Source organism: Artemia sp. Qi Xiang Cuo, chromosome 3, assembly GCF_049724085.1.
Source record: "Artemia sp. Qi Xiang Cuo chromosome 3, ASM4972408v1, whole genome shotgun sequence".
NCBI lineage: Eukaryota > Metazoa > Arthropoda > Branchiopoda > Anostraca > Artemiidae > Artemia > Artemia sp. Qi Xiang Cuo.
In genome coordinates this window covers 32,114,593-32,139,748 of record NC_142796.1, presented here as the reverse complement: position 1 = coordinate 32,139,748, position 25,156 = coordinate 32,114,593, and the positions used below count along the sequence as shown (strand labels likewise).

The window sequence follows — 25,156 nt, the reverse complement described above, 5'->3', positions numbered from 1 at the left end:
AAAACTGTATTTCGATATTTTTTCATTACATCCTGAATTATTCAGAGTTCAATAAAAATTATTGTCAGCATTCAAGTCAAAATGATTGTTTTGGGGTAACTTTTGTAGTTTTACAATATTACTTTTTTCTACAATTACTTTTTAATTTTACAAATTTCAATTGGCAGCACTAAATATTCTGAGGCAACAGCTAGTACGACCCTGGAGTATAGTATTTCTACTTAATATAACTGCTACCAATTTTTCATTCTCAAAAGACGAAAATGTGTCAGTGACACATAAGTCATCAAGCTCATTTTTAGATTACACACTGTGTCAAAAACCAAACTCAATGACCCAATTTTCAAAGCACTGTAGAAAGTTTTTCTTTTTTAAGTGATAGAGATTACAAATCAAACAAATTAAAAAAAAAATGTATATAGCAAAGAACAAAAAATGGGAAAGATCATAGTTAGATAGTATGAATAGAAAGTTCAGAAATTCAAAAAAAGGGGTGATTCTTACGTCACCGTCCATTATCAAGATAACAACAGAAATAAGGAATATCAATGATATACCAATAACGCTTTATTTATAGTCATGTAGTCATGCTTTACTCCTACTACACAGTCTCGAAGTTTTCTCTAAAGAATCATCTTGTACTTCTACTCCTAGGAGTTCCCTAAAATGTTTTAGTGAAAAAAAAACATATATTTACTTACCTGACAAGAGCAACCACTAAGCGAGAGCAAGCATCTGGAGAAGAGGCCATGACAACCACAGGCTCACCAGTTAGCATTAGTTCCCACAACAAATGAATATATGGCAATAATGAACAAAGTGGCTGAAACAACGATGGTTCAACCCTGGCTATCATGGGTCGGCAAATGGAAAGAGAGAGGATACTGGAAGGCGGAGACATATCCGAATTTGGCGTACCTGACGCAGATTCTGCACTGAGTATAGGCGTCCCTATTCTATTTATTCCATTAGATGCAGGGATTGTGAGCTAAAAGAGAGAATATAAAATAAAACATTTTAACTTTCATAAATGTTTCAAACTCTATCATTTCGTATTTACATTAATACTATCATATAGTATTTATATTATTTCCTAACAAAGCAAATTATCGTATTCAGCAGTAAAAGGTTTTTAGTGTTTTCTTTAAGCGGACTACTCAATATAAGATTTCTTATCGTTTTTTTAGAATCTTGTAAAATCAATTTTCTTGGGACAAGAGAACTGGTAGGCTGACGAGAGTTCTCTAGTCTGAAAATTAGAATATGGTTAACATACCAGCTACTAATAAGTAATAGCATCGCAATACCACCTGAGGCCAATACAACTACCTACGCTTCTCCTCCATTGATTAAAATTCTTGTTGAATAGAAATTATCTGTATCTGTATCGGAAAAAATAAATCATAAATTTGACTATTGAATCTGTAATTTAAATCTGATAAACCATTTGGTAATGAAATATAAATAAGTACCGACCTTTGTCATTAGTAACTAAAACTGGAGAATTGAAGTTTTATAAAAAAAAAACTACTTTAACACAAAAGCGTCTACTTGTCTATAATCATAATAATAATATATTGAAGACCCGTCACATACAGTAAATGTGCAATGACAGAGTATACAAAATAGTGCGAAAAGATGAAACAAAAAGAAAACATACTAAAAAATAACAACAAAATCAAGAACCTCTTAAATAGTATACAAAATAGTACGAAAAGAGGAAACAGAAAGATAACATACTCAAAAATAACAACAGAAACAACAAATTCTTCGAAAATAACAGCAAAGACAACAACTTCTGAACGGAGAAAGAAAAAAAAGAAAAAAAGGGAAACAAGAGGGAAAATTAAACAATTAAACTTGCCCACTCATGCTTTAACATTGCTGGTTTTATTTTTTGCCGGCTAATAAGTATCTCAACAGCTAGATTTGGGTCAGCTAGGTTGTAGCGCCGAATCAGATGCTATGCTGATGCCAAATATACAAGATTCATCAACTTCACAGTAAGAATATCCTAGGCTAGTCAGGTTTAAAAACACAAAGGATTATGACAAGTAAAAGCATACCCCACATGAACAATTTTAATAACAAACGTGAAACTATTCTTGTAAATGAAATTGTTAAGATCCTGGAAACAATTCAATCTATAAATACGAACAATGAGAACCATAAATAATTCAAACATAGTGTCTTAAGAGTTAAAAGCTGATTTGAGTGTGATAAACAATCGCTTTGCATAGATAGAAAAACAAAATCGATGTCCTTGATACTGAACTCACAACAATGTAGTCAGAACCACTGGTTATGAAGAGCGTCATATCAGACGAGCCGTATATGATTGATAAACGTAAGGGAGATATGAATTCGGCCGTTTGTGAATCACAAGTCGATGAGACTCGCGATTAGACCTGTAAACTGATTTATTGGGACCAAACCACTCACTTGGTAAGAATAGAGAGTTACCCAGTTTTGGAAGTGCTTATGGATGGCCAGTCCTTTAGAGGGCTAAATTTAGCCCTTTTTAGTGTAATTTGCTGCTAACAAAAACCCTAAAAACCGAAGTGGCCAGTATTTAGGTTCGGTTTTAACCAAAACAAAAAATCTTGAAAGGGAAATCATCCGACATGTTTGGGACTGCATTTATAGAAGATGACGTTACGCGTTAAGTGGACATTTTTCACGGCAGCCGGCTAGTGTGTTAAGGCCTGCTAGCAAAAGTGACCAAATTTACAAAATCCTTTAAATAACCAAAATGATCCAGTTTCATCATAAATTTACCAAACTATAGAATTGCCTTAATAAGCCTTTGATAAACGCGGGCAAAACAGTTTTTAAATTCAATTTCAAAGAAGCACGCGGTAACCCTGCAAAAATACAGAGGACGTGTAGCATCAATAGTCGATTCATTTTTACCAGATGAAGCATTATGACAGAACTGTTAACCCCCAAATAAACCAGAAAAGCAAACCAGAAAAGCTAGGTAGCGCTCATTCCCAAAATTTTGCTACAATTGGTATGAAACTAACTTCCTGTTTAGTAGCTTCTGATGGTGATCCTCCTTTTGAGTATTTTTCGGGGAGTATTAGAAATTTAATGCATTTCAAACCTTGATTCTCGACGATGGTCACAAAACTGTTCATGATGTGAAAAGTGTGACAACCAGTAGCAACTGAGTTAATGTTCTTGTATTTGAAACAGAATCTAAGCCTCTAAGATAACTCCTGTTTTTAAAGGTGGTAACAAGAATATTCTAGAGAATTGTCGATCTATTAGAATTTTACCAATCATTTTATGTATTCTAGAAAACTATGTAATAGAAAAGGGACAATAGAATGACAGGGACGGTAATAACTTATACAACTTGAATAATAAACAAAGGTCTTGAGATGAATTTTAGGGTAGTTAGGTCTATCCCGTTTTTCGTCTCTGACCAATCTACTTATCTGCTTCTTAATTAAAACAATGTTCAAATTTCTCGCTCTGTCAGCAAGACCCATTTTTTTAAATCTTCTGACTGTGTGTCAAATTATCTATAACGCAGTACCCGAGTTGGTTTGTGATGGTTATGTCAAAACTTTCAGGACAGGCTAAGGGGAATGTTTAACTAGACATTATACAAAGTCTGCATGCTGCTACAACTACTAAGACTACTACTACCACTATTGCACCTACAACTGCTACTACGACGACTACTGCTAGTACTACAGAACCTAACGGTATTACAGTGAAACTTTCAGGGGATGTTGAAGAGGATAGTGAATAAACCTGAGCTTGCTCGATAATGTTACTTGCTTGGCACTTTAAGAAAATTGAATAAAAGTTGTTAGGTTTTTCAATTATTTTTATTATTTTATTTTTCATTGATTCTTTTACAGTGTCGCTTATTTTTTTTATGAGTTTCATTTCCTTAGAGTTGCTACCTTTGGGGCAGGTTGGTGTGTTTAATGGATGGTTTTAAATCGAGCGTTGCACGTCACTCTGGTTATGGGTATTGGTAATTCTTGAATGACAGGTGACGACTGTTATTTTCATAAAGTTTGATTGAAGTTGCGTAATGTTATCTTTATTTCTTTCTTGTTCCCGACTGATTTCCCGGCTATGGTACTTTGCAGTGGTTATTATGAAGTTTACTGATAAACTAGCCATTTATTTATTCATATTTTTTTCCATTTATAATTAAAAGGCAAAAAACAATAAAAATGGACAAAACTTCTTTTAAGACGGTGAACTTACAAAAGAAAAACAAAAACAAAATATCCTTTCTATAGAAATAATAATGAAAATCAAAATACTTCGTTTTAAATCCAGAAGTTTTATCAACAGGAAAAATTAAGAAAAAAACTAGCTTAAACAAATTGACAGATTCCATAAAAAGATGAGAAAAATCACAAACGATACACGCAAAAAAACGACAGAAACTTACATGTATTCTTGGTGTAGCATTTGTGTTTTCGCATCTTCGTATGTATGTGTCCCTGAAAGTTACAACTCTGAACGCTCTGAACATTCATCTAATAATTAAAAAATCTTCCCTTCCTTGTAATCAAAGATTTGATCCATCTGCACACAAAATAGTCTAATTTCAATTTTTTCTCTAAAAATGCAACAGTTTCCCAAAAAAAAATATATTCTCAAGATTTTATTTTTCCCACCGATACTACTACCACTATTGCACCTACAACTGCTACTACGACGACTACTGCTAGTACTACAGAACCTAACGGTATTACAGTGAAACTTTCAGGGGATGTTGAAGAGGATAGTGAATAAACCTGAGCTTGCTCGATAATGTTACTTGCTTGGCACTTTAAGAAAATTGAATAAAAGTTGTTAGGTTTTTCAATTATTTTTATTATTTTATTTTTCATTGATTCTTTTACAGTGTCGCTTATTTTTTTTATGAGTTTCATTTCCTTAGAGTTGCTACCTTTGGGGTTTCTACCTCTGAACTATGGTGGGCTTGTTATTTGGTTTTACACCTTTGTTAAAAAAATAAAAATAAACGAGTTCTTTTCAGTGGTACAGACATCTACCAAATATGTAAAGTGAGACAGCCTTTTTTTTTGGGGGGGGGGGGAGATGGGTTAGTATTTCATCCATTTAAAAAAAATTGTAATCAAAATGAACGGGGAAATTACTTTTGTTAAATATATATATATATATATATATATATATATATATATATATATATATATATATATATATATATATATATATATATATATATATATATATATATATATATATATATATATATATATATATATATATATACATATATATATATATTTCATCACTATTTGTATTTACTGTAATATGGACCCCTTTATATATTGTATGTTTGTTAATACGATGTTTCTACCTGGATACTTGTTCCGAGGATTCCGAGACTAATAGTGTGTCCTGGTAGAGGTGCTGGCCATCCATCAATCTCCCTGCAAATCGCATGCAAATCAGGATTTCGGTCATCAAAATAATAAGGTGCAATCACACTGCATAATTTAGAAAAGAAGTCAGGGAATGGCAATTTTGTCGTAATTACAACAGACTAAAAGAGAAAGAAAACTTATTTGAACCTTTCCAAAATGTAAAAACAAACACTAAAGAACAAACAATAAACAGGTTCACACATGTCTACCAATGGAGGACCGCAAGAGGGGAGAAGGGCCAGAAACGAAAAATAAGTACATTTTAGTCCACTTTATATAAATGTTTTCTTGAGATCAGGGGAATTAGGGCAAGCTCTTCTCCGTTAGTCAAATAAACAAGCAAAACAATAGAAGCAAAGTTCTGGATAATGATGGAATGTGCTAAAAAAAAATCGATATTCCGACCAAATATGATAAACTATTACAGAAAAAAAGAGAAGATAGATAGAAGAAAAACAAAAAAATCGTAATTAATTGAAGGAAGAATTGTAGTTCCTGACAAGCAAATCCCCTTCCAGAGTAGTTGCTTTCATGAAATAAAATATTTTTTAGACAATGTGAACGAAGCTTTGGAACGTGATAAAAACTTGCAGGGATTGATCTAAAGCCCAAATTGTGGCACGTCGATGTATTTTCAAGTTCATACTTCCGCCCTCTTCCTAATCGCAAACGTTCAAGATTCCTTGAATGTAATTCTACAACTGCCTTGCTGAAACAAAAAAAATAAAAGCTAGGTTCCACTTAGAATCCAGAGAATATGTTGCCAAAGTTTGCGATCTGGGAAAGGCAGACTCTAAGCAAAACAAAGTTCTTTCTTTCAAAGTTAACAATTCCTTTTCATAGATTTGTGATGTCGCCCAAACAGGCACGTAAACTGGTCGATGTTCACATTTACAACAAAAAACTTAAAACACATCAAAAATTAGTTTATATGCATTTTTGTTACGTTTTTGCGAGTCGGATTTTTTTTTTTTTTTGGGGGGGGGGGTTAAAACTCCATAGCCCCCCACCCCCTGAACACGGCCTTACAAAAGACAAATACAGCCAAAACCTTAGATTTCTTCAAGCCAGTCTACCCCCCCCCTCCCCCCGATCCCTACCTGCAGTATAGAAGGTAATTTCTGTTCATTTCTGCTCTATACTTTCACTTCAAAAAATATATATATATATATATATATATATATATATATATATATATATATATATATATATATATATATATACAGAGAAGAAATGGATAAGCATCATAGCCTACATTTTTACTTTGCATTTTTAAGAGTATGACATTTTAACAGAAATTAATTTGTTTAGTTGATAGTAAAGTTGAGGTGCGTAACAGTTTTTGCAATCTTATATTTCAAGTTTTTTTTTTTATTTGTTTTTTTTAAGAAAATGTAATAATTTTATAATGTACAACATATATTGCCTATATACGAATACACAAGGTTTTAAACTTAAATATACAACGAAGATAATCTCCAAGACAGAGTTGACCAATCATAACTAGTGAGAAAAACCTATGATTTTAAAAAACACAGCAGCATAGGGCCAAAAATATTGGTCCTATTATGGTAATAACGACCTTATCCAGTTGTTCTATCAAAAATATCAGTCTTGGTTGCCAAAGTTAGTACTTTTAGCTACCCAACTAGGGACAAAAGAAAAGAAGACGCCCTCAATTGGAAATGGAATGGAGTAGTGGAACAGTAGTGAATTAATTATTGACATCTAGAATTCATAGTAAAACTCTAGGTTGTAATGTTTTCCAAAATTCCCACCTTTGAGCCCGAAATGAGTGAACACACAATTAACCCAGCGACATATTTTTTCCTCTTTTTGGCGATTTACTTGGTACTTTTCATACGAAGTGCTTTTACTTTCCTTCAGAGGATGTTTAGGAGGGCGTGTGTTTAGTACTGAGTTACTATAGCTTTCTTTTTAGCCTAACTTAAGCAACAGAAAATAAATCCACTTACTTTTTGAAAATAACCTCTTTTCAGTGACTTGTCTTTAACCTGTCGGAAATACACGAATCCCCACATAAACATTGGATCAATAGAAAATGTGGCCAAACAATTTTGGTTGTAATATGTGTGGAGCTTTGATAAGTAGTAAAGCGGAGATCTTCTGGTTAGTCTATTGCTACTTAAAGGGCTCTTTTCGTCAGGAATGGGCGGCTTGTGGCGTACTCTAAAGAAAAATTGCGTATCTCCCATACACCCGGAGTTAGAGTCAGGAAATGCCAGGTAACAGTAGTTTATTTTCTCTTGTTCACTCAATTCAACACCCTCAGGATAAACAGCCTGAAAGTAGAAAATGGCTTTGAGTAAATAAAAATAAAAATAGTGATGGGGGAAATAATAGGAAGAAAATTTAAAATATCATATTTTGGGACAGAGCCAAGGCTCTACCAAGACCAGCTTAAGTTATAAAAAGCCAGCCAACACACAACAGCCATGGCAGGACAATAAAATACCTCAATAACGTCTGATCCTGCCAGAGAACCTTAGGTATGCTGATCAGTCTTGACTATCTGGGGAAACCATTTTGCTTTGAATACTTTTTTTTTTTTTTTTTTTTGCTGAATTCGATATACAAATAAATGACATTATTCCGCGTCAAGAGGTAGAACTTGCAGTGAAATCTGATCCCTTTTTCTGCAAATAGAAAGCACTAATAAACCTCTTGCAGGAAATCATAATTCCATCGTTTCAAAAGCGCAAAGTGGTGGAGGGGCAGGACACCACGTTCCTTCTATCCTACTTTACCATAATTATACTTAAAAAAGGGGTGGCTTTAGAACAACTCCATCATGACGACAGAATATGGGAGCAGGTATGGAAAAAGTTCTAAAGCTGCCAGCAGCAGAATTCGACAGAATTCCAAAAGCTGCCAACAGTTTAGCAGCACAACTCGCGTTTTGACAGCTTTTCTTTAAGCCAAAAAGTATTTTTGTATGTAAAAATGGTATTTTCAGACAAAATCTGTCAACAAATTTGAAAACTGCCAAGTAGCATTGCTACCTTGCTACCCCACTTTTTGCACAGCAGCATGGGAGCAATAGAAATTTCGGCTTTTAGCATTAAATGCGTGGGTATGGCGTGTCAAATTCTCTCACAGGTAGTGTAATGGAGCAGACCATCAGCAGATAATGAAAAAATATTAATTTTTTTCAGAGGGAACCACAGTATAGAGATGGAAGGTAATTTTTTGTATTCATTTCTTTGTATATTGCTTAATTTACTTTTATTTTGTCGAACGTGTGTTTCCTGATTCTTATTATTATTCGTTATTTATGACACTGTTTCATTAATATTGTTATTCCTGTTTTTTTTTTTTTTTTTGGTTCTCATTTTGAAGAGTATAATCATTTCTTGTTGTTTTTTTTCTCAGTATTGTTGATTTAAAATTTAAATGAGCATTATAATAACAGTAGCCTATGGTCAGGACATTTTATGTGTTCTTATAGGCAGTCACTTGTCATAAAAATTGGAATTTTTGTTTATAATAAATTAATATAAGTTATGTCAATTTTGCAGAAGCTTTACCAATTTTACTGAAAACTCAAATTTCAATCAATCAAAATGATTAACAAGTAAGTTAGTTTCCATCAAATCAGCGCAAAACAAGACTAATATTACTTGATTACAGTAGTAAATATCTATAGCAGTTATCAGCCAATAGCTAACTTGAAAACTACTAAAAGATGCTATAAAACGAATGTAACAGTTTACCCCAAGATCAGAGTAAGTGGGTTTTTGATACTCACAACAGAGCATGCGTTTTTTCTGCTTCTATTATGTAAACACAAGCAACTATACCTAATTATAGAGATTACACGCAGTCAGTATGTTTCATTAAAAGGTAAAATGTTCTAAATGTAGCTTGGTTAGTATACCCTATTTTATCTGACGACTCGGAGATCAAATTGGAACTTTCAAGAATTTTTTTTATCTTTTTTTTTGGGGGGGGGGGGGCAGTCGTGCTTTGTTGTTAGTTCTAAACAACTCCCCAGCTAGCCAAGTATTTAGTTCACTTGGTTGGCAACTTCTAATTTTCTCAAAATTCATTTTACCTAATTTATTTGGTTGATTGCTCAATATAGTTTTAATCATTGATGTCAAATTTCGGACAGAAATACTGAGGGTGACTAATCTTCCAAAGCCTAGAAAGCATAAGAAAAAAGCTATTGTTGTTCCTCAAACTCTAGTTTATGGTTTACAGAGTATTTCCCTCATAATAGTATATTGCAGTCCTTAGGTACACACATAAAATAGAGGAATGTTTTAACTTTTTAGAAGAGATGTAGCGATAAAAGATATTTTATTTGTTGTAATGGAAAAGATTTATTATTTGTAGCGATAAAAGATTTGCTTCTTGTGGCGATAGAAATTTCTCCGATAGCGCCGCTTATAGCGCTGGAGATTGTGGCGCCGCTCTCAATTAATGGGAGAGGATCGAATATGTAGACATATGAATGTGGCCTCTTCTTTCTTGAGCTATCTGGAGATCAGATTCCTTTGGGAGCATTTACCTTGGAGACTTACGAACTAATTACCTATTATCGGACTAGACGCAGACATATAAATAAAATAAAAACAGATAAAAAAGACAATAGATTTATTGAACTTACATGCTTAGTCGCACAGCAACGGGTCACGTCAATGTCAATAACGGTGACCGAAATATAATGGTTTCGTACTAATCGTTTTAGACCTGACTTCATATTAAAATTGAAAGGCACATTTACCCCACTCCCAAACGCAGTTCTTTTGTCCTGCGCTGTAAGGACTGCCCGCCATTGGCCCAAGAGGACCAAGGATGTAAATCTTTCGTCCAATGAATTCTTTAACATTTTTCAGATGATTCAGCCGTTCACATGATTTTTTTGCCGTTTAAACTTCCTTAGAAATATCATACGTAGCATTTTTCTTGCTACTAATTATGTTAGTGAAATTCAAACGACTACGTCGTTGTTTGACTGAAGATAGAACACAGTTTCACTTTTTGCTGATTAAAAATTTAGACTCTTGGAAGCGGTATTTGAACTCAATTAGGGGACGTTTAATTTCTGCCCAAATCATGTTTAGAAGGAAAGAATCTTATCTTTTAAATATATGGTATTCTACTGCTGGTGCACATCACCCTTCCCATCAAATAATGACGTCCCGTCATTAGTAACTGCTCATTAGGAGTGCTTAACATTTTTCAATTATTTTTCTTATTTTATTCTACATCCCTATCTAAAATTCATCTACCGGAATAAGATTAATTTTGGTTCTAGGTTAGCTAATATACTAAAGATGTTTTTTTTTTCTATATCTAACACTGATTACTTTTACATTTCCAACAAAGTTGGGGATATTCTACTTTTACATTAGTTTTTTTTTTTTTTTTGCTGGCTATATTACGTACTACATACTATATACACAAAGTTAAGTGAAAAAAATGATAATATTACACCTAATTCTACTTGTGGTACATACATGAATGATTTATAACATACAATATTTTGATATTAAAACACTTTCAGTATTGGGATTTTTGAATTGTCAAAGCTATTAGGAAGTAACACACACAGCTTCACATCTATTCGTCACCTTTCGTGTCCTTAGTGTACTACACCCTTCTGTTGTAAATTACTGTCCTTCACTACTTATGTCCTGGCAAAAATTTCGAAGCACTTACGTTATGGTTTCTTCATGGAACAGTTCGAGTCTAGTTGTCTTTACACGGTAAGTTTTCCCTAATAATCAACTGGGAAATGACCGTTAAATATCGTTCTAATTGTCAACTGGGAAATGATTCTTCCCACTACAGCTGTTGGTGTTTTTCTTCTCAGCATATCATTTTTAGGATTTTTGAGGCACATAGAGAATGTATTCTCGCGTAAAATTGTTCATTTGTGCCTTTTGAAATGGGTTGTCGTCATACTATAGTGACTCTCTTAATATATTGTCTTTAACTTCAGCTTCAAATATCTTCAACTATCATCTAACTTCAAATATCGTTAAATATCGTTTATCTTGTACTGCTCGATGGGGTTCTCAGAATTAAACTTCAAATTGTCTTTAACTTCTGCTTCAAATATCTTCAAATGTCTTTAAGTGTCATTTAACTTCAAATATCGTCTATCGTGTGCTGATCGATGAAGTTCTCAGAATTAAACTTCAAATTGTCTTTGATTTCGTCTTTTAATATCTTCAAATGTCTTTAAGTGTCATTTAACTTTAAATAGAGTTTAATATCGTTTAGTTTCAAATATCATCACTATAATGTCAAATTATTATGGGGTCCACAGTGAGTATCAACAGCGATATCTACGTATTTATATCTTGTACTGACCGATGGGTTTCTCAGCGTTTATGTGATTATATAGTTCGTTAAAGCACTTGATACTGAGGTTCAAATATAGTGTTACCTGATACATAATATGGTTCATAGTCGAAGAAACAACGATCAAAGGTAACTGTTGTTCTCGTAGACGAAGTTGGGATGAAAGTTGCCTGGAGTTATGGTGAGTACTCTTCGTTGGTTGAGATATGATGAAAATAGATGCTACTGGGTCGTATCTGTACTGGGCAGCTCATTGTAATGCTCAATAACCAATTTGCCATTTACTTCCTGTAATAAAAATAGCGAGTCAGAATCACACGTTCTTTAAAGTAAACACTCATAGTACAAATAAGTCACGTATTGATTGGGTACATTAATTTCTAAGCTATGAGACAGAATTAAATAAATACACTAATATTAGTGCTCACAATGAAAATCTAAAACAGAGATGTCTTCAAATTTGTTTTGAGAACGGAAATATCGATATTAAGTAAACATAATTTACACTAAATTATTAAGTTTGAGGTCTACTTTTACAATATTTTTCATACCTGCATTGTTCACGCACGTCCGTGCTGTTTAATAAACGAAAGTTGCAGCGTCATAACCACACGGTTTTACGCAAACAGTACTACAATGAGGGAACAAGACATAACAAGGACGAGTGGAGACCTCTCTACCCACTCATTTTCTGATGTCTTCCCTGTTTCTTGGCTTATACCTTCTCAAGGGATTCTGGGTTTAACGGCTGAAATACATAGGTCCTTAGTCTCAGGATTTTTCTGTAATTTCAAGTCAACATTGGTGCCTCATATTCGCTTTTCGAATAAGGTCATTAGATGCAGGATTTCCAAGCTTGCCTCCGTAGATTCCAGTTAATGCTTGGCAAAGGATATAAGCATAATGAAGAACTGACATCAATATCTTTTTAGAAGGCTATTGTTTGAGCAAATCCTTCAGAACTAAATAAATAAATATTATATTAAAGTCTTATTAGAATCCGTTAAGCAAGAAACACCTTCACATTAATAGGGAATTCCTTGTGGGTTATACTTAGTCGCCATTGGACATACACAGGGTTTCAATCCATATATCTTAACTGATTAAACGGTTTTAAATTTTACATATTATTATTGAGATATAATTTCACATCCGCCGTGAAATTCTACATATAAACGTACCGATAGGTTGTTTGGTTATAGTTACCAGTTGTTTGCTATTAGTACATATATTTCTCGAGTAAAAAACACATGAATGAGCAATTTGTAAGCCCAAAATAATTATAATCTGCACTAATATAAAATATTTCATATAATTAGACGCTTCTGTACTGGTAGTTTTTTTTTTTGATTTTATAAAGCTGCCAGATATAAGGGTATAGCCTACTGAATTGCATAGTTTAAAAATCAAACTTCTTTTCAAAATACCCGACACTCTAAACTAGTCGTGTTTACTTCAGTTAATAAAAACAAATTCTCTTTATCAAAATATACTGAAAACTGGCTGAAGTTTGTACGGGTATAATGGGGGTGAAGAAATATAGGCCTCAAGAGGAAATCTCTTTAGTATTCACTATATCAGAATTGGATAATTTAATGTACATGTTGCTCAGATAAATTTCGCATGAACTTAGGCATATTTGATTTACTTTTGATTAATTTTCTTCATAGTTTAAATTTTTTTTTCCAATCTTCACGTGGAAGGCAATTTCAGTAGGGATTCTACATCTTAGAAAACTCTTAGGCCCATTGTAGAGAGGATATTTCGCCTCGACTTAATCCATGTATAAGACCATTAGTAAAGATATCACCGTCATCACCTTGCAGTCTTATTATTGGTATATATTAAAAGATAATTAATTTTTTTTTTTTTTTTTGATGACATCAATTTTTGTTTGGACCTGGGTCGAATTTTCATAGAAAATACGAGGGCTGAGACCTGAGTCAGTATAGGTAAGATATAACGTGACTGACTTGAGAAAATCTGCCACTAAGATTAGAGCAAAATATATGTCATAGATAAACCACTGAAATTAAAGAACATTTTTGTCACAGAACTATAGAACGGTGATCTCTCTGTTATTGTATTACGTCATAGATATAAACTAATGAAATTAAAAATTTTTTCGTCAAGGAGCTAAAGACGTTAATGCCTCTTTCTCTTTTTAAAATTAACGTTTAACACAGAGCTGTAGGACAGCATACGTCATTAATACTATATAATGAAATTTAAAGGCTTTTTTTTTCTTTTTTTTCGCCTCAGAGCTATAAGAGAGTTAACTCTCTGTTTCTCTTTCAAAGCATTCTGATCCAAAAAACGAAAACTTAACTAGCTCACAGAAGTTTTTATTCAACCTTTGAGTATTGTTTTGACTGGCCCTGATTGGCATAAAAATGCTAATTTCTTACACTTGAAGGACTGAGAAATATCCCTTCCTACGATAGTTTACACAAAAAAAACTAAAAAAAACAATCAAGGGCCTTGAGTTCCTCCCCAGGCTTCCCACAAGACGTGGTTCAACGCCACTTGTCGTTCTCAGTCGACCACGAGCTTCCTACTTTGGGCCTTTCTCTCTGGTCACCAATATTTTGAGATCGCTTGTGTTATTATTATTTTTTTCATTAATACTGACTTGGTTAACTTTACTTACACAGGTTTGGACTTATTATGGTGTTAAATGTATTATATTTGAAATTTGTCTTTACATTAATTAGGGATATTTCCATCTGTCAGGTTTTTTAACCGTTCTACCTGACTGTGTCGTTATTTTCTCCTCTGTTTGTTGCGTTTTTTTCTTTTTCGGTTTGTCTAGCGAAATAAGGTCAAACTTTTTGTATTGTTTTTTCAAAAAGTCTTGCCCTTTTAAATTCGTTTGTTTCCTGTGTGTGGCTGCTGAGGGTGGCCTTGATTTCTCTATTTCTTGAGCTACTATTTGGTCTGATTCACCATCAGGCTCTACGGAACTAGTTTCTAATGAATCTAGATGAGAACTTTTAGAGGTGGCACTTTTTGTGGTATCACCTGCCATTTTTTCGTAAATTTCTACTCCCCTGGAAGTAGAAGGTTTATTCCCTATGTCCTTGTCTTGAGTTTTCAACACGGGAGATTTGAAAGATCCTTGAGATGTTTGGGAGGAAACAATAGCTTTTGAGGGATTCATCCATTGTTTGAAGACCATGTCCTCAGAAGATTGAGGCACCCTCTGTACTAGGGGTTCGCTCCATGAAGTCCACTGTTTAGGTTTGACCTTGGATACAATTATGTCATGATATTGACCTTGCTGGTCATCAGTTGGAGTTTTATTCCCGGGCAATGTGCTTTGACTCGTTTTTTATGGGAAAATTTATTAAATCCATAGCTTCTCGCAGGTTTGTTTTAGTTAAATCTTTGGGAGGAGTTTTCTTTACAGTAATACCGGGGGTTTCTACAGCTCTGTTTAATTCTTCCTGTAAAGACAGGGGCCTTTCTATCGGGGTTGCAGGGGAAACCATATCGTCTGGAAATCTTTTGGGGGGACATGGGGTCGAAATTCTATCGGGGAAGAATTGGGTTTTTGGAGATATTGTATAATCTAAATCTCCTGCGCTCGCCGATTAATAACTTTTTGGATTTTTTGGCGTTTTTATTTCAGGAAAAAATCCTGGTATTGGGGATTTTTTCTTAGGAACTACTAGATTTTCCATCTCTAGAAATTCTTCGAAGTTTTGTTAATAACTATCATTTTCAAAATAATCTTGTTTAAAATTGAAAGGTTTTAGCTCTGCCAATCTCGACCTAGGGGGCTCATTTTCCGAATCTGGCGAATCAGTAGAAGAGGGATGGGATACCCATCTCTCTGACAATTTGGCTCTTTTTATTCGGCTAACATGCACCTTGTAAGTTCTCCCACTATCGGGGTTTTCCATTTTAAAGTCGTAGTCATTTTAACACTTTTTGACTAGTCGGGACTCCCTAATCTATTCGTCTGAAAGTTTTTTTCCTTCCGTTTCCTTCTTATTTTTTGGGGACGAATTGTGTCGCACATTGAAATTTATACTCACTTAGAGTGTGTGTTGTGTTTTAAGCTATGTGGTCATTTTGCGTTTTTCCAACTCTTGCCTAACTATTTTATAAGTTTTCCTCATTCTATTTATGAATTCTTGTTTATAATCTTCTGAGCTATTATAATACTGCTGGGATTCAATAATCTCATCATACGGGATTCTAAAATCACGACCGAAAAATAAATAAAATGGATTGTCTCTGGTTGTTTCGGAATAAGCAGTGTTGATTACGTTAGGTAAATAAGGTAAGAATTTATCACAGTCGCTCCTATTGTATTTCGTATAAGTAATTAGAACGTTCGAAAAAGTTTTATGCCTGTTTTCTATTTTGCCATTAGCTTGTGGATGGTACGGCGCTGTCACCATTTTCTCTATATTAAGGAAACTCATTAAATCTTTTGTTACTTTTGCGACAAAGTTGCTCCCGTTGTCACTCAAAATTTTATTAGGAATGACAAATTGCAAAAATTAATTTTGCTAATGCCCTAATTGTGGCATAAGCACCTTGATTTTTTAATGCGGTTGCGAAAGTAAAGCCTGAAAAATGATCCATAACCGAAAGAATATAAGTATTACCTCTGCTAGAAACAGGTAAGCCTCCACTTGTCCCGTATAGGTCAAATGAGATAATATCGAAGGGGTAATTGGCCACCGGGACCCTTCCCATTGGAGGATTTGGATAGGCTGGGGGGATTTTTCTCAAATTACATGCTTCGCATGTGCTTACAAAGTCTTTAAGTTTTGTCAGTGCCGATTGTACGTAAAAGTATTGTTTTAACTTATGGAACGTTTTTATAACTCCTAAATTTCCACCTGTGTCCGAATGAAAATATTCAAATGCAGGCCCTATCAAGTTTTGTGGTAACACAGTTATTATCGAGGTTTGGTTTCTATTTGTCTCAGAAGTCACGATTCTACACAGTATTTCTTCATCAAGGTCGTTATAAAAATTATCTATCTCTTTTCTAAGAGTTTTGAATTTATCCGGTAACGCTTTATCATTCAAAAAATAATCAATTAGTGCTACACACATTTCGTCTTTTTTTTGCTTTCTTTTTGTATTTTCCAACGACAAGGGACAATATTTAATCTTATTTTCTTTTACTGCGTCTTTGACTTTGTTTTTGTTACATCCATGTTTGCTTTTAGCATTAATAGCATTAACTTCATTTTCTTCAGTTTCCGACGGACTGTTTTCTGGATATCTACTCAAAAAATCGCAAGCTGCGTTTTGTTTTCCCTTTAAATGTTCAAATTCATAGTCTAGGTCTTAGATTTTCATAATCAATCTAGCTAGAATGCCCGTGGGGTTTTTAAATGTGCGCAGGTACTGCAAGCTTTTATGGTCTGATCGTAATATAAATTTTCTACCAATTACATAATGCCTATATTTGTCCAAGTGGTAGATAATAGATGACAATTCTAAGTTTGTGGCGGAATAACTACTTTCGCGTTTTGATAAAGTTTTACTTGAATAGCATATAACTTTTTCAATTTGTTTGGGTGTTCCCTGTAGAGGGTTAGGGTTTTCCACCGGGATTATTTGCGAAAGGATAGCGCCTATGCCCTTTGAGCTAGCATCAGTGGTAACGATGAATTTTCTGTTTTTGAAATCAGGGATTGATAAAATTGGTTCGGAAGTGAGTGACTTTTTGAGATGGTCTAGTGAAGTTTGAGCTTCCTGGGACCAAGTGACATTATGAGATTTTGCGTTGGTTAATTCCGTGAGGGGTTTCGCAATTTGGGCATAATTGCGTACGAATTTTCTAAAGTAGCCAGTAAGTCCTAAAATTCCCCTTAATTCTTTCATAGTTTTTGGGGGCTTGAGGCTCTCAACACATTTTATTTTATCAGGGTCTGGGGATATCTCTCCCTGGGTTACTACTACTCCCAAGAATTTAATTTTAGATTGAAATAAATTTACTTTCTCAGGTCGGCATTTTAAATTGCCTTGCCTGAACTTCTCGAACCCCTTAGCTAAAGTTGCCAAGTGTTGCTCAGTGTTTTCCCCCACGCATATAATATCATCAACGAAATGAATTATATTCTTTAATCCTCTTAACAGGTGCAATAGGGGTCTACATAACGCGCTTGAACTTGTTTTAAGCCCAAATGGTACCCTTAAGTATTCATAAGATCCATATTCGGATGCTGAAAATGCAGTTTTATGGACATCCTTTTCGGTTATTTTCACTTGCTGGTAGCCTTGGGTAAGGTCCAAAGAAGTAAAAATTTTTTTTTTTGCTTGAAATTGAGTCAAGAATTTCGTCTATTCTTGGTAGAGGAAATTTATCGCTAACGACTTGTTTGTTGAGAACCCTTTAATCTACTACGATTCTAAGATATACATTCTTTTTCGGTACTAATATCACAGGTGCGCTATATGGACTTTTACTTGGGCGTATAGTTTCGTTTTTTTCTAATTCATGTATTTTATTTTTTAAACACTCTTTGTGCTTGTATGGCACACGATATGGTTGTTTCGCAACGGGATTACTAGTTGTTAAAATTGAGTGCCGGTAAAAAGGGATCAAACCGTTGGCCTTCTAAGAATCGGAGAAAACCTCTCTGCCAGTCCGTAATAGTTTGTTTAATTTTTTTTTAAGGTACATATCTATAAAACCATAATTATTAGATTTTTTATAATACAACAAGTTAGCCAAGGGATACTTATCCGTTGTAGTGTTATTGACGTTAAGTAGTTGTATGTTAGAATTTTCCCATGTATTTAAATCATTTTCCGTCAAAACCTCGATTTGGACTAAACAAGTCCCCTTTTTAATTGTAATTGTATCATTTTCATGGTTATTGGATACCCAAATAAAAACTTTCCCTTTGTCAAAAGATATAATATGTTCCTCGCATGACAGATTCTCGGGTATCTAAGCCGATGTCGCAAACCACTTTTCTGATATGCCAATTATTGGCTCGACCGTTTGTGAAATTTAGACTTTTTGCATCGTTTTGGGAGGGATTTTTGTTTTCCTTATCCCAAACCCGTTATAGGTCTATTCATTTTAATTGCTTATTAAAGTTATAGTGGCACCATGCTGCACCATTATTTCATCTTATTGTATAACGTCGAGTTTTACTATGTTTGTTCACATGAATTCTATTTTTTTAAGTTAGAACACTAGTTGCGGTTGTATCTTTAATCTTTTTATTTTTGCAGATTTGAGGATTGTAATACTTAAATTCAATTCATTCTGCAATATTTCTTAGGTCGATTGAATAAATTTCCAATAATGACGTGTCTTTGCCGGTCATTAAGTTCAAAATACTTCGATATTATACCATTAGAAATTTTGTTTACTGTTATGTTATCTTCGTAACCTCTGTTACGATTTCTTAAGGTAGAAATTTCTTCCCCTACCTTAGCTAGGTATACAAGCTTCTCGTTGCCTACATCTAATAGTATTCTATTAGACCTTAGATAATTTGCCCTTATGATAGCTGCATATGGAAAATTGTCACATATAATAAAATTTGTCCTGAACGTTTTATTGTCTCTTTTTAAGTTTAGGCAAATTGACCCTTTTGCATTTAATTTATGACCTGTAACACTCGTTAAATAGGGATTATTGGGGTTTTTTTGTCGCCTAGTGTGCACAGGCAAAATATTAAATACGCAAGAGTTTAAGTTATTTACAGTATCTCCGCTGTCAACTAAGGCCGTAAAGTAAACGTTTTCTAAATAAAAATCATTTAATATAGGTAACTCGCTAGTCATATCACTACAAGAAGGAAATACTATTGTTTTGGACCTATTAAATATTCCTGGCACCCCCTGAGACCAACTTATGTTTCTGAGGGGCCAGAAGCGTTTTCCTGAGGATTTATTTCATTTGTCGGTGCCTGTAATAGATATTCAGATGTCTTGGGTTCCGTAAGCATATTTAAATGATTTAGATCTGCCTGTCTTCGCCTTGTATTATTATGCTGACGTGGATGTCTCTTGTCATTGCCATTTGCTGGCACTGATTGCCAGCGCTGTTGGCTTGTAAAATTTTCATTTCTCATTGGAAAATTTTCAATATATTTATATTGCAGCCTTGTATTATATTTGCCTTGGCGAGTATTTGGGTTTTCAAGCTGATAACTAATTTACCGGCTGGGGAGAGGGTTATACAGATTTGGCGGGTACAAAGTATATGGTACTGATTGGCGCAATCCCCCTTGGCTATGGCCTCTTGTGTAACTGGTGCTAACATTTGTTCTTCTGAGCACATCGTTGCTGTAATTTTGCGTATTACCGACAGCATTTCTTGGTATGGGATTGGGGACATAGTGGCACTCTCTTGCTATGTGGCCAACACTATTGCAGTTATAGCACCTTATTATTGTAGGGTTAATGGGCTGAAAAAGTACTGTTTTCTGCCTAGCGGGTTCTGGAGTTTTATTTCTTTGTGCTACTGGTGAGTTATCCCTTGAAAAGAAATTGGGGGATGCCTGATCGCCCTTGAAAATTAGGTTCGCGTTTGAGTCGCCTAGGCTATTTATTTTTGCATTACTATGATTAGTAACCATTTCATCAACCTCAATTAGTTACTCTACCTCTTGGACTGCAAGATCCAACGTCTGAATATTCTTGGATATTACTACTCTATATAGTTTTGGGGGTAGCCCTTGCAAAAAGGTATTTAGTATGACTTTTTCATACAGTTGCCCAGAACCACTTCCGTATTTTGCTTCCACAGAAATGCGTATATTATCCAGATATTCCCTTATATTTTGTTCACTACTCCGTGTTTTAATTTATTTATTGCACTGGTTTCTATAAATCTCTCTTTGAATGCTTTTAACAAGTCAACCACCGTATTTATTGGCAAGTTGGCGTTATTTCCTATGCTATGTTCGATCTGTTTTAGAAAGGTTAAGCCCTGGCCTCTTAATCGTAGAAGAAGCATGTCTTTTAACGCTCCAACGTCTGTTTTTGTTAATTGTACAAACTGGGTCAATTGGATATTAAATTCGTCCATATCTGACTGACCATTGTATTCCGGGATAGATTTTGCAATATTTATATTTTTTGCGACTAACTTTTGCACTATTAACTAATCGTCTAGTTCTTCCATATTTTTTTTTGCGTTTATATAAAATTAAAATTTTAATTAAACTATTTTGGGTGAGGCTATTATCTCCTATGAGATATAAGGGGTTTCCTATCAAAGCCTAGCGGTTATAGGCCTAATCATTTTTCTTATATGTCTGTATGTTTCCAACAATTAAATTCAAATTACAAAGTTTAAATAGCCTAACTAGTTCGCAGTTTTCCTCCAATTTCCGACACGCGCCATTCGTAGCGATAAAAGGTTTTTTATTTTTGGCGGTAGAAATTTCTCCGATAGCACGCCGCTTATAGCGCTGGAGATTGTGGCGCCGCTCTCAATTAATGAGAGAGGATCGAATATGTAGACATATGAATGTGGCCTCTTCTTTCTTGATCTATCTGGAGATCAGATTCCTTTGGGAGCATTTACCTTGGAGACTTACGAACTAATTACCTATTATTGGACTAGACGCAGACATATAAATGAAATAAACACAGATAAGAAAGGCAATAGATTTATTGAACTTACATGCTTAGTCGCACAGCAACGGGTCACTTCAATGACAATAACGGTGACCGAAATATAATGGTTTCGTACTAATCGTTTCAGATCTGACTTCATATTAAAAATTAAAAGGCACATTTACCCCACTCCCAAACGCAGTTCTTTTGTCCTGCACTGTAAGGACTGCCCGCCATTGGCCCACGAGGACCAAGGATGTAAATCTTTCGTCGAATCAATTCTTTAACATTTTTCAGATGATTCTGGCGTTCACACGATTTTTTTGCCATTTAAACTTCCTTAGAAATATCATACGTAGAATTTTTCTTGCTACTAATTATGTTAGTGAAATTCGAACGACTACGTCGTTGTTTGACTGAAGATAGAACGCAGTTTCTCTTTTGCTGATTAAAAATTTGGACTCTTGGAAGCGGTATTTGAACTCAATTAGGGGACGTTTAATTTCTGCCCGAATCATCTTTAGAAGGAAAGAATCTTATATTTTAAATATATGGTATTCTACTGCTGGTGCAGAAACCCAAGTAACTTGGATAAAGATTTTGCCCCAAATACCACACAAAGTCACTAACAAAGTCTATATAAAGTCACTAGTATTTTCAAGGGATTAGTATTTTCAAGGGTTGTGTGTAAATATTGAACTAAGTCAAACAAAGAGAAATGGACATAAAGCTTAATTCTCACTGCCCAGATCGCTGTTCTCACCGACCAGAAATCTGGTCGGATTTTGGTCTCCAGAATTCTGGCCAGATTTTTTCCTGTTTTGTGACCAGATTTTTCGATCCGATCGAGTTTGATATTTTCTGGCCTGAAAAAAATTCGGGTCAGAATTTTAGCCTTGAATCAGCAAGGTATCAAAGCAGAAAGAATAGAGTTGCCTAAAGTTAAAGATTGTCTGCTCATTGTTCCACCTACCAGACCTTTTGTCCCTTATCAGAGGTAAATATTACTGCTAACTCCCATTAACCTACGGGTAATCCCTTGTGCATGTATATTGCTGGGTCATAATTCTGCAAAATTTGGCCTATTCCACTGGAAAAGCCTTTTCTCTTCTTTCTCCTTCTAAGTAAGCACAATAGCAAAACAGTTGTAGCCTCATGATCCTTTTTTGAATCTTAAGCCAATTTTTCTGATGGCCAGAAAAAAAATCTATCCAGAAAAAGTATATGGACAGTGAAAACTTTGTTCCGATGTGAACATCCGGAATTCCCAGATTTTTTTTTCTGTCCAGAAAAAAAATCTGCCCAGAAACAATTTCTGGGCAGTGAGAACTTAGCTTAATTCACTTGAAATCAAACAAATAGAAATGAAAACAATAAAACGATAAGACACTGAACGTGAATGAATTTGACAAAGGTTGTATTTATTGGACAACTTTCCTAGGGGGTATGTATGACTTATAAGCCTTCAAAATTAATAATCAGGACCAGGCCTTCAAATGTTGGTAAAAATTCCATTGAAAAATCGCTGATGAATTAGATTTGTCATGAATACAGTGTACAAAATTAACTATTTTGACAACTAACGAGAACCCTCCAAGTTTCCTTCAAGAGAAGGAAACAAAAAGCTAGTTTTAGGCCTTTTCTGTTGGTCATTTCTTAGATTTGAATAAAAACGAGGGTTATTCCAATTTTGTTACCTTTTTAACTAAACTAAAACATATGGTTTTCACATAAGCCACTATTCAATTGAGGTTTCTTTCAATACAAATGCATCTCAGCACCGACTAACAAAACACATTTCAGGAAACAAGTTCAGGAAATAACACATTTGAACAAGTTTTGGATCAGATTTTATTAGACGAATAGTAGGTCCAGGCTTAACAATGTATTCTACCCACAAGGAAAAGACGCGCGGAGACTGATTAAATTACCGTTATTAGGTGTCTACAATAGTCTAAGTCCTTTACAAGAGAGAAAACGTTGCTTCATTTTTTGTCTATGAGATTTTTATATGTCATTTGACATTATTACTAAATGTCAGAAAAGACTGTCTCAACTTGGAAATAATCTAATATTACAAACCAAATAGGGTACACTGTGGAACACATCATCTTTAAAATACTAGTTACCAAAGAACTACATGCATTGAAATGCTCTTTTAAAACTATAAAACATAGGGCAGTTGAGGAGTTAATAAATTGCATTCCTACCCTACCCTACCAGGATAGATAGTATGCTAGCTTAGGTAAATTTAATGTAGGAAAAGGAAACAGTAATGGTTACAGACTGCTGCAATTTTGTCAGTATGACAAATCTAGTTATAACCAATATAGTATTTTGTCATAAAATGGCCCATAAGTTAACATGGTATTACATGATGGTAAGAAAGCTAACCATATTGATTGTGTTAATGCAAACAAAAGACTGGCAAGATTGGTACAATATACTAGAATATAATGGATTCCTCTTATTTATCATAGGCAGCGCGCTAGTGCTGCCTAAGTAAAGAACCATGTGGGCACAATGTGTTGTTTTTTTTCTCCATACCCGGGCACTTCGTATCGAGGGAGTTGTTGTAGAAACTTCGAAAAGGGTTCAATCGATTGGAAATTGGAGTGGCTAGTGCCCTTTTTAATAGTCGAATGTGATTGGGGGGAAACTAGCCCCCCCCCCCCCACGCCCATCATTCCCCCAAACACATTCAATCAAATTTTGAGATAGCCATTTTGTTCAGCGTAGTTGATTTCCAGATAGAAAATATCTTTTTGAGGAGGACACTTCCCTAAAACACTCTGGGTAAGGGTTGCCATTTATGCCCTAGGTGAAACTAAGAATTTTAGTGACATCATTGTCGTAGAGACTTCAAAAAGGCTCATTTGACTGAAAATTCAAAGGGCTACTGCCCTTTCTAATAGTCGAACGTGATTGGAGGTCAACTAGCCCCCTACGCCCATCATTCCCCCAAACACATCCAATCAAAATTCTGAGATAGCCATTTTGTTCAGCGTATTTGATTTCCAGATAGAAAATATGTTTTTAAGGAGGACACTCCCCCACAACCCTCGGGGCAAGGGTTTTAAGTTATGCCTTGGGGGCATATAAGGTTTTTATAGAAGGCGTTGTCATAGAAACTTCAAAAGAGGCTCATTCGATTGGAAATTCAAAGGGCTAGTGCCCTTTTTAATAGTCGAAAGTGATTGGAGGGCAACTAGCCCCCCCCCCATGCCCATCATTCCCCCATACACATCCAATCAAAATTTTGAGATAGGCATTTTGTTCAGCATAGTTGATTTCCAGATAGAAAATATGTTTTTGAGAAGGACACTTCTCTACAACCCAGGGGGCAAGGGTTTTAAGTTATGCCCTGTGGGCATATAAGGTTTTTATAGAAGGCGTTGTTGTAGAAACTTCAAGAAAGGCTCATTCAATTGGAAATTCAAAGGGCTAGTGCCCTTTTTAATAGTAGAAAGTGATTTGAGGGCAACTAGCCCCCCCCTCCGACGCCCATCATTCCCCCAAACACATCCAATCAAAATTTTGAGATAGCCATTTTGTTCAGCGTAGTTGATTTCCAGATAGAAAATATGTTTTTGAGGAGGAAACTCCCCCACAACCCTCAGGGCAAGGGTTGTAAGCTATGCCCTAGGGGCATATAAGATTTGTATGGAAGGCATTGTCATAAAAACTTCAAAAAGGCTCATTTGATTGGAAGTTCAAAGGGCTAGTGCCCTTTTTAATAGTTGAAAGTGATTGGACGGTAACTAACCCCCCTCTCACGCCCACATTTTCCCCAAACCCATCCAATCAAAATTTTGAGATAGCCATTTTGTTCAACG

The 25,156-nt window shown here is 34.8% G+C and overlaps 1 protein-coding gene across 3 annotated transcripts in view; it reads right to left on the bottom strand.

Annotated features, from left to right (window-relative positions):
- The window catches only part of LOC148954013 (protein DENND6A), a 127,637-nt gene that overhangs the window by 91,580 nt on the left and 10,901 nt on the right, over positions 1-25,156 (bottom strand). For all 3 annotated transcript variants that reach the window (XM_089086882.1, XM_089086881.1, XM_089086880.1), the window contains exons 3-5: positions 7,406-7,732; positions 5,363-5,548; positions 702-988 (exon numbers count right to left, since the gene is read on the bottom strand). In XM_089086882.1, coding sequence (XP_088943008.1) covers positions 702-988; positions 5,363-5,548; positions 7,406-7,732 — 800 coding nt within the window. The remainder of the gene's footprint in view (positions 1-701; positions 989-5,362; positions 5,549-7,405; positions 7,733-25,156) is intronic.